Source organism: Phaseolus vulgaris, chromosome 2 (assembly GCF_000499845.2).
Source record: "Phaseolus vulgaris cultivar G19833 chromosome 2, P. vulgaris v2.0, whole genome shotgun sequence".
NCBI lineage: Eukaryota > Viridiplantae > Streptophyta > Magnoliopsida > Fabales > Fabaceae > Phaseolus > Phaseolus vulgaris.
The window spans coordinates 30,263,284-30,274,821 of record NC_023758.2 but is presented as its reverse complement, the minus strand read 5'-3'; the positions used below and the strand labels follow the sequence as shown (position 1 = coordinate 30,274,821).

Sequence of the window (11,538 nt, the reverse complement as noted above, 5' to 3'; positions counted from 1 at the left end):
TAATAATAATAATAATAATAATAATAATAATAATAATAATAATAATAATAATAATAATAATAATAATAATAATAATAATAATAATAATAATAATAATAATAATAATAATAATAATAATAATAATAATAATAATAATAATAATAATAATAATAATAATAATAATAATAATAATAATAAATAATAATAATAATAATAATAATAATAATAATAATAATAATAATAATAATAATAATAATAAATAATAATAATAATAATAATAATAATAATAATAATAATAATAATAATAATAATAATAATAATAATAATAATAATAATAATAAATAATAATAATAATAATAATAATAATAATAATAATAATAATAATAATAAATAATAATAATAATAATAATAATAATAATAATAATAATAATAATAATAATAATAATAATAATAATAATAATAATAATAATAATAATAATAATAATAATAATAATAATAATAATAATAATAATAATAATAATATAATAATAAAATAATAATAATAATAATAATAATAGAGAAGAACTTTTGTTTCAGCCCGCGAGACTTTACTCAACGGAAAGATGTCGAAAAGTGGAAATGAAAGAACAACCAATTTGGCACGCTAACCAACCCAAAACACATCCACTGTTCCAATCAAAAACAGCGGTCAGCAGCAGAAACTAGAAACAACCAAACATCAAGAATCTATCTTTCTTATTTTTCCGGTGTTTTTACTTTCTTGACACTTTCTTCTTTCTTCAACAAAATGAATCCCGATCTCAACGATTTCCCTCTCCTCTCCCACCTTCTACACCACCTTCATCCACACACGCATCCACCACTCCCCACACACTCCCAACAATCTCTACTCTCCCTCTTTCCTCACTTGAACCACCCCCAAGTGTTACCCTCGCTCACCCAACGCGCTTCCACCCTTAACGTCGCCCACACCTTCTCCCTCCTCCGCACCATCGGCCCCCGCCCGGACCCCTCCGCCGTTGCTGCCGCGCGTGCCAAGATCGCCGACCCCCACGCGCCCAACGACGAGGCGCAGGTATTTCACGCGCTGGTGCGAGTGGATGACATGCACGAGGAGTGCGTGAAGCAGCTTAGGGCTGCCGAGGAGATGCTGGTTGAGGCTTACGCGCAATCGGTGAAAGAGGTTGGTGAAGAGGTGAATGAAGGAGTGGTTGGGATTTTGAGGAAAGCGGAGAGTGAGGAAGTGGAAAAGGTTGATCTTTCTGGGTCCCAGTTGAGGATTCTCCCCGAGGCCTTCGGGAAGATTCGTGGTTTGGTCGTGCTTAATTTGTCTCAGAATCAGTTAGAGGTATGCACGGTCTTTTGTCTCGATCTTTGTGTGTTTTGTTTTCATTGTCGCAAAACCTTATATTCACGTGATCATAGCCTATGTTGTGTTTTGCTTCTCAATGGGGTTTGGTGATGAACCTGTTTTCATGTTCTAGAGGATTAAGGCGTCGCGTCAGATGCAGTCTCTTGCGTCTTGAGTGTGAATTGAAGGATCGTGTAGTGTATACTTAAGAATATTTTAGCGTTTGTTTTAAATCCACCACCAAGTGTTTGAATCTATTGACCTGAAGTGATTTAAGTTTAATCAGTGGTTGAGTTTGAACCCTTTAAATGTAGTTGCACTAAATGCTCATTGAACTTTGGTTCTACTGAGGAGGATTGCTTCATGTGGAAGATAGGTAAGGTCTTAAACGAAAAAAAAAACTTGTTATTTGAAGTGAAGTAACTTGTCTAAGATTTTAAGTACATAATATAACAGTAAATTGAATTAGTTGATCACGATGTATGGATAACAATGAAGATCTCTTCCTTTGCTGCCATTTATTTGTTTTTATTTTTATTTTTATTATGAAATAAAAAGAAAGAAACAAAACTGCACTGGTTCAATTGTTGTTGAGCATTTGAAAGAGATTATAGTTCAATTTTTTATTGTAGCTTATATAATTTTGGATGTTTTCGTGCCATTAAAACAGGCGATTCCTGATTCAATAGCAGGACTACAGAAGCTTGTGGAGCTGGATGTTTCATCTAATGTTTTAGAGTTTCTTCCAGATTCCATTGGATTGCTAGTTAATCTAAAGATCCTTAATGTGTCAGGGAACAAGCTAACTGCTCTTCCTGAAACCATTGCTCTTTGCAGGTGTCTTTCTTCTTCATTCTAAAATTGAAGTTTCATAGATAATATAAATCCATTTGTGTCATATGTTACGTGTACTAGTAACAAATTCTCCAATCCACTCTTTTTAACATACTTTCTATTATTAATTAAAATTTATTGAAAACTACACTAATCATGATTTAAGTTTATTAAAAAACGAGATCGACGTACAAAGTTTATGATTTTCAAAAAAGATTTGGTTAATAATAAAAAGTGGTTGCCAGTATTTCACTTTGTTCATAACATGGTATGTGAGCTTATTTGACCAAAGGATCTAGAGTTTGATTCTTGTTGCCCCCATTCATGTGTGTGGTCATAACATCAAGCCCAAAAGGCACTTGTGCGAACTATAACATAAAGTTATTCATAATATATTTTCACCTAATAGCTTGCTTTTCAAATGGTTAGTTCGAGACACTTATATTTTGTGCTTCTGTGATGTTCGTCTTCAATGCCATTGTAGGTCACTAGTTGAACTGGATGCAAGCTTTAACAACATAATGTGTCTGCCAACGAACATGGGTTTTGGACTTGTTAACCTGGAGAAGCTCTTGATCCATTTGAATAAAATACGATTGCTTCCGTCTTCCATTGGAGAAATGAAATCTCTCAGGCATCTTGATGTTCATTTCAATGAGCTTCATGGTCTGCCTCAATCTATTGGGAAACTCACAAATCTGGAATATCTAAATCTTAGCAGTAATTTCAGCGATATGACAGAGCTGCCTGAAACACTTGGTGATCTGGTTAACTTAAGGGAGCTTGACCTGAGCAACAACCAAATCCGAGCCCTTCCTTATACGTTTAGTAGGCTCGAAAACTTAACAAAGCTCAACCTGGACCAGAATCCAATCATAGTTCCCCCAATACAGGTTGTAAGCCAAGGGGTTGAGGCTGTCAAGGAGTTCATGGCCAAGTGGTGGCTTGATCTCATTGAAGAAGCTCAACAGAAAAGCATGACTGAAACAAATAATCAGCATGCACCCACAGGATGGCTGGCGTGGGGAGTCTCATTGTTAAATAATGTTGCTGGGGTTTCTGAAAGTGTTGCAGAATATTTTGGAGCTAGAAAAGCTCCTAGTGATCCATGGTTGGATCAAAAGTTGTGACTTCAGTATTTACTCTCCTATCTTCTGTTTGACTTCGTAATTTCGTGGGCTGTACATAGTTTGCGATAGAGCTTTTGGTTACTTGTGTTGTGACCATTGTAAACATGTGATCAATACCCGTGTGTCAACAGGCTTGTTTTTCATTTTATCTTTTCTGTATTTTACTTGAACAGTTTCAAACTCTCCCAGCTTCAACAAAACGAGCTACGCATTTTCCATCCTTCCACCAACCATTAGCACTAATTGTCGTTGATGGGGGAAGCGGAAGACACAACAGTGTAGGTCCAGGTGAGGCATGACATGGCCCAAGGGATTTGTACTGATCCTTTATTTCTGTTTTCTTTATTTTTGGCATTTCTCAAATAGTTCTCTTGAACATGGAATCGAAGGGAAATCCTTTATTTTCTTAATCCCTCCATCGAATTGGATTTTTCTTTTAATGTCATTAAACTTATAAAATGTCTTATATTTGGTATGGTGCACCTTTATGTAGTGTTAGATTCTCTGCTTAATAAGATAGTCGAGATTGTGAAGACTTTCACATCTGTGCTCTCTTTGAAAGGGCGAAATTTTTTCAGTACACATCATGTAAGTAAATGTGTCTGTGATGAGGTGTCATTGAATAGAAAATCAGAATTGGGTGTGCTTCAGAAGGGGAAGTTGAAATCACATTGTGTAGTTTTTATGGGTGTAGAGGGCGCATTTCCGGCGCAGTGAATGGTGGTCTTTGTGAGAAGGTTGCCGGTGAACAATAATTTCATGTATAAATTTTTTGTGTGCACCGTGAGCCACCTATAAAATGGTTAATCCTAACCTACACCGAAAGCTCAAAGCATAAATGGGTTCTTGATTGAATAGTTGGAATTGCAGGTTTTTTAGATCATAATACCTCAATCAAATAATAAACAGATCAAGAGATCACTGGTTCAATCTTTCTGAATATCATAATCTGGTTGGTTCAATCTTTCTGAATATCATAATCTGGTTGGTTCAATCTTTCTGAATATCATAATCTGGTTCGGTTGGTTCAATCTTTCTGAATATCATAATCTGGTTCGGTCTTTCTGAATATCATAAGTAGCATATGGCTGGGATCTATTACAAAGTGGACTTTAAGCCTAATTCAACCTCATAAATCTGGTTCATGAGGTGAGGTTTACACTCACTTATATACAATGAAATGTCCTAATCTATAGTCGATGTGGGATCTTCAACACACCCCCTCACGCCGAGAGAAACAACTCGTGCGTGGGATAACATATTATGGGTGGTCCGATAATGACCCGATAGCGGGTGGTCTGATAAGTCCACCAAACATTCGCTAGGATAGGCTTTAAATGGCTATGATACCATATTACAAAATAGAACAGAGATGAACAAAAGGGAACAGAGATGAACAAAAGTAGTGGAAGAGAAAAGTAGACCAAGACTTGGAGTCCCTTTGATATATCTGAGAATTCTAATCGCTGCATTATAGTGAACAATTGTAGGCTTAGCAAGAAATTGAGAAAGTTGTTGCACAGAAAATGTTATGTCAGGTCGGGTATTAGTGAGATACATAAGCCTTCCAATCAATCTTCTGTAGGCTTAAATATCTGTGAAAGGAATACTTCCAGTAGAAGAGAATTTCTCATGATTATCAATAGGAGTGGGTGCAGGTTTGCAGGCTAAAAGACCTGCATCGGTTAATAATTCCAATGTATATTTCCTTTGATTTACCATTATTCCTGTCTTACTTCTTGCTACTTCTAGACCAAGAAAGTATCTTAAATTTCCAAGATCTTTAATCTTGAATGTCTGATTCAAGGCTTGTTTGATTCGAACAATCTCTTCTTTATCATTTCCTGTCAATATTATATCATCCACATATACCAATAATGCTGTAAAAGATCCTTCAGAAGAATTAATGAACAAGGAATGATCATTCATAGATTGAGTATATCTCATAGAAAGCAAAAATGATGACAGTTTGGCAAACCATTCTCTGTTGGCTTGTTTAAGGCCATATAAAACCTTTTTTAGTTTACAAACTTTTCCTGGTGGAATAGAAGTTAATCCAGGAGAAGCAACCATGTATACATCTTCTTTCAAATCTCCATGTAAAACAGCATTGTTTATGTCTAATTGTTTCAATTCCCAATTATAAATAGAAGCTAAAGAAAGAAGCAACCTTATAGTGGTCATCTTTGCTACTGGAGAGAAAGTATCGAGGTAGTCAATGCCTTTTGTTTGTGTATATCCCTTTGTCACTAACCTTGCTTTATACCTTTCAATTGTTCCATCAACCTTATATTTTCTTTTGAATACCTATTTGCAACCTATGGTAGCTTTGTTCTGAGGCAGAAGAACAGTCTCTCAAGTTTGATTTGACTCTAAAGCAGATATCTCACATTGGATAGCTTTTCTCCAACAGTAATGTTTCACAGCTTCAGAATAAGTGTTTGGCTCAACATGTGAAAAAAGAGACATAAGAAAAGATTTGTAAGAAGGTGATAAATTGCTATAAGACAAAATAGAATTCAAAGGATATTTAACGCTTGAAGATGTACTGGAAACATTAAGATTACAATGATAATCCTTTAAATACTCAGGTGATTTTTTTATTCTTGTGCTCATTCGGACAGATGGATCTGATTCAGAACTTTGTTCTATATCATGATTTTCATTGAGGTTTTGGTCTATATGGGAACAATCTTCTTCTGAAACCTCAATTTGTGACTCACAATTATTATCACTGCTATTTTCAACATTATCACAAGGTGTATTATCACAAGGTGCAGGAATGGCTTCTGATGGCTGACTTAAGACAAATTGATCTTCAACAAACAAAATTTGATCATTAACGTCGGGATTGTTAGTTTCATTGCTAGTATCTTGAACCCTTTGGTATGTAAAAACATGTTCATAAAAGACAACATCCCTAGACACAAAAATTTCTCTTAATTGAATATTCAACAAAATATATCCTTTTGTCCCCCGTTGAAAACCAATAAAAACACATTTTGATGTTCTTGGATCAAATTTTCTTCTATTTGTTGACAAGGTGCTAGCATAACATAAAGAACCAAACACCTTTAATCCATTAAAATTTGCATCAGTTTTGAAAAGCATTTCATGAGGAGAAGAATAGTTTAAAACAAGTGTGGGAAGCATGTTTATAATATGCGCAACATGTATCACAGAATATGACCAATAAATTTTGGGTAAATGAGATTGTATCATAAGAGCTCTTGCTACATCTAATAAATGACCATGTTTCCTTTCAACTATACTATTTTGTTGTGAAGTATTGACACATGATGTTTGATGTATTATTCCTTTACTGACAAAAAAATTAGTCATGAAAAATTCAGTTCCATTATCACTTCTTATTATTTTTTGTTGTCTCAAACTGTGTTTGAACAAAAATAACAAAATTTTCCAAAACCTTAACAACTTCAAATTTTTGTTTCAAAAGAAAAATTCATGTATACCTCGAATAGTCATCAACTATGGTCAAAAAATATTTATGACCATGAATTGATGGTATCGATGTGGGATCTCCAACAGGATCACATAAAAAATGAAGTAACATTGAAAGAACTTTCTTTGCAATGAAGATCTGATATACATAATGAGGTAAGTCCTGTGAGAAAACTATGAGTCAATTGAAAAATGATGAAATACATAGAGAGCTTAACCATACCAAGAAAGTAAGTTTCAAGAAACATTTCTGCAACATTGAAAGATTCATAAGCTTAAAAACCACAAGAGAGATCAATGCTGATACATATGCAGATAAAGCCATTAACTGAATGCACCCATCAGAGTAAATAGTTAGAAAGTTCAATTCAATCCTGAATTAGAATTCAATCAAGCATATTTTGCCTATAGTCCCGCTGTAATCCACACATAAAAAAATGGTTATGTACCAGCAGTAAGTCGGTCAACACTCAGATTAAGTAACCACCTAAACCAGTGAGAAGACTACATGATCGACCGAGCCAAGGATTGACCAAGTCAACATGGTTAATCCATAGTTAATGGTTGTTTAGTGCATCCCTAAATACGAATCAATTCTCTAATCCGACCTACCAATGAAGGTCCATTAAGGTAATATAAATATCACACATTTCAAGGAGAAATGTACGTCATTATCTACAGTACTATGCAGGTACCATCCCCACCTGTGGAGCCAGAAGATCGAGAGGAGGAAGGCGTAACAGAGTTTGGAACATCAGTGACCGACCGAAGGTGAAGACAAGAGCAATCGTTCTCTACATCTCAAACCCGTTCGAGAACAATTGGCGCCCACCGTGGGACCGAGAGAATAGTGTAAAGAAGCAACAGTAGATGGTATCAACCCACAGTGTGGCTAGTGAGAGGATGCCTGAAGCAGACCAAGCAACAATGATGTTGGCTCTCCAAAAGGAGATGAAGAGAGCGCATGAAGAGGCAACCAGGAAGAATAAAGAAGAGATAAAAAACCTTCGAAAAGAGAACCAAGAAATGAAGAAGTTGGTAGAAGGAGGACCGTCCCTTGCCCCCGACCAACCAGGTTGGCAGGTCCTTCACCACAGCTGCTAGCCCTCATCGAGAGGGAATCGAAGAACAAAAACCTCACCATGGAGATGGATGGTGAATCCCATCCCAACAAAATGATGAACACAACCAACATTGCTGCGATCGACCGTCGCCACCCTTTCACTGACCTCATCATGGAGGCTCCTCTACCGGATTAGTGGAATGGATTCAACAGAGATCGGTATGATGGAACGACCGATCCCGATGAGCACATGGATATGTATACCACTCACATGAGTTTGTATACGACCGATAACGCAGTCCTATGTCGAGTTTTCCCCACCTCTTTGAAGGGAGGAGCTTTGAGCTGGTTCACAAAATTCCCTCCGAACTCGATAGATTGTTTTGAAACGTTGGTGGCCAAGTTCGATGTCCAGTTTGCAATGAGCCGACCCCACCACCTAACGTCTATTGCCCTTGTCAGCATTCGCTAGGAGAAGGGAGAGTCCCTGAGAAAGTTCATCGACTGGTTTGGAAAGGTTGTTATGAGCTTTCCGACCGGGTCCCTTTGCAGACAGCTTGTGCATGCAGCCTGCGACAAGCTTGGACGAAATTAGGTGCCGAGCCGCCAAGTTTTTGCAGTTGGAAGAATTGCGTGAGTTCAGGAACCAGGCTTGGGCAGAGGCAAGTGGCGAGAAGAAGGATGCGAATGAACGGTAGGGGAGGTCCGGGTCCGGACATGGCGATTCCAAGCGAGAGAATCGTGGGCCTCGGTTCTAACGATACACACCCCTCAATGCCGATCAAAGAAAGATATTGCAAGAAACACTTAGCGCGGAGCTGATCCCGCCACCTAGAAGGGCTCTGAGCCCTGACATTGCCGTCCGTAGCAAGAAGTGTTGATATCACAAGAATACCGGTCATTCGATCGAAGGGTGTCAGGCCTTGAAAGGCAAAATAAAGGAGTTAATTCAAGCAGGGCACTTACACCGCTTTGTGCAGAGCGGCCACACCACCAGGCGTTCCCCTTGCAGGGAGGAAACACCAAGGAAGAGAGATCGCACCCCTCCAAGGCCCAAAGAGGACGATCGTCGCCGAGAACACCGTGAGAAAAGGGATGATCCTCCCAAAAACGACCGTAGAAGAGGCCGCGAGGTCATAAACACCATCGCCGGTAGGTTTGCCGGGGGTGGGAGCTCTAACAATGCGCAGAAGAAGCATCGGCGTGCTATCCATCAGGTGAACTCTGTGGTCGTCCGGCCAAGGATGTTAGAATGTATGGCTTTAAACTAAAGGGGGGTGAATGGTTTAAAGAGAGATTTCAAAAACTTTTAAGCCTTGAATGAACTTTCTTCCAGATTCAGTTGATAAAGAATTCAGTTTGCCAAAACACAAAACTAAAAGCACAGCACCAGAAAAATAATCGGTTGATTATACCAGAATACAAATATCAAAATTGAATTTAAAGAGTTAAGGATAGAGAGAATGCACACAGATGTTTATACTGGTTCACTCTAAACTCAGAGCTACATTGAGTCTTCTCAGAAACCACTGAGAAATTCCACTAAGCAATCAAACCTAGATCACTTACACCACAACCAAGAAAGTGACCTTGATCCTCTCAAGACACACACTTCTCTTGGCCAACACACCAACACTAAGAATGCTGATCTTGATCCCCTCAAGAACACACAACACTTCTCAGCAAACGCACAGAAGAAACTTGTTCAACAAATACAAGAATTACACTTGTTACAGAAGCAAATCTGAAATCAATACAAGCAGAAATCCTATCTCACACTCTTTGGTCAATCTCAATCTCTAAGAAATCTCAACTCTTTGAAAAACTCAAAACTTGTGTTAAAATCTTATTACTCAAATCTGTTTTTCTGAATATATTCAAAGATATTGTTTGTTATCAAATCTTAACAAACTTATTCATTACATTTAAAAGATTGGTCAAAACATTAAAGACTGGAGTGTAATCAGTTAAAACATTTAAAGCTCAGTCAAAGTTTAAAACAGTTTTTTTGTTATGGTACCAAAACAAACAATCGGTTGTTTCCACGAATCAATCGGTTGTTTTAGTTTTAACAGGTCAACCATTTGAAAAACAGTTTTCAACCTTTTCTAAAAACACCTAAGTATAAAACAATCGGTTGTTTCGACAAAACAATCGGTTGATTTTCACTTAGTTTGAAAAACACTTTTCTTTTAAAAAGATTGAAACTACTTATGCTTTGGATTCAATCAAGAGTGGATTACATAAACAATCTACCCCAGATCCTATCTAAGGCAGCTCAGCAACAACAAACACAACCAAGCCTTCAACATCCTTCAAAGGGTTTGGATTCTTCAAAGCTTGAACACCACTTGGTTCAACAATCTTCCCCTATTTGATGAAGACAAATTCCTGGTGCTTGTGTCTAATCTGATTGAATCTGAAGCAGTACCTGCAAAAATAGCATATATACTATCCAATGCTTCTTACAGCAGCAGGTTAGATTTTTATACATTGATAAACAATCGGTTTTTCTATCAGCAGCAGCAGAAACCAGTTTTATATAAGAGATTTTAACATATTTTAAACAGTTTCAGATAAGGATTCACAAGACCAATTAATTCTCCCCCTATTTGTCTTCACAAATAGACTTTAACAGTAACAAAACAGATTTAGGAGAGATTATTGAGATCAAGAATACCTAACTCATTTCTTAGGAAAAAGAACCTCTCTTTTAGTAGTGGTTTAGTGAAGATGTTAGCTAACTGCAGTTTGGTCTCCACAAACTTCACTTCACAGTTTTCATTATTTACATGATTCCTCATAAAATGATGTCTTATCTCAATATGTTTGGTCCTTGAGTGTTGAATCTGATTTTTGGTAAGATTGATGGCACTTGTGTTATCACACATCAAAGGAACTTTGCTGATCTTTAATCCAAAGTCTGCAAGTTGTTGTTTGAGCCATAGAATCTGTGCACAGCAGCTACCAGCAGCTATATATTCAACCTCAGCAGTAGAGAGAGAGCAACACATGCTTGCTTCTTGCTATGCCATGAGATTAGACTTGAGCCAAGGAGATGACAAGTCCCACTTGTGCTATTCCTATCTAGCTTGCAACCTGCAAAGTCAGAATCTGAATAACCATAAATTGGAGAGTGAGAAAGATACCATAACCCAACAAATGATGTTCCTTTGAGATATTTCTATACCGGGATGGCCGACCGGTCTACTGACCCGGTCAACCCATGCGTCAAGACCATACTTTAAGGTATGAGGTCGACCACGTGTCATATGTGGCCGACCGACATAAGGTGCTCAAGTCAAACCGTTGACCCAATTAGCAAAGGCTAACCCACGGTTAAGGAACGGCCTAATCGCTAAACAACCCTAATCGCTAAACAACCCCCTAATCCGGCCCAACAGCGAGGGCCCATCAAGGTAATATAAATATCACGCATTCCAAGGAAGAAGGTACGTCATTTATCTACAGTATTCTAGCCAGCCGAATACGATACCCCACTGACTTGAGCGTTGGAGTGCCATCTGCAGGTACCCCACCCGCCTGAGGAGTCATCCAGCGAGAAGAACCGAAGGAGGAAGTAAGATACGACCGACCGAGTGACATCTGAAGACAATAGTTCTCCCAGTCCCCAACCTAGTTCGAGAACAATTGACGCCCACCGTGGGGCCGAGGAGAGCCAGCAGAAACCACAACAGTAGATGGTATCAACCCGCAGC

General features: G+C 37.7%; 1 protein-coding gene across 1 annotated transcript; it reads left to right on the top strand.

Annotated features, from left to right (window-relative positions):
* Positions 1-531: 531 nt before the first annotated feature.
* On the top strand, positions 532-3,704 carry LOC137811341 (plant intracellular Ras-group-related LRR protein 3-like). Its single transcript, XM_068613031.1, has 3 exons — positions 532-1,327; positions 2,001-2,167; positions 2,649-3,704. The coding sequence occupies exons 1-3, from the start codon at positions 767-769 to the stop codon at positions 3,292-3,294; spliced, it is 1,374 nt and encodes a 457-aa protein (XP_068469132.1). The 5' UTR covers positions 532-766; the 3' UTR covers positions 3,295-3,704.
* Positions 3,705-11,538: the final 7,834 nt, after the last annotated feature.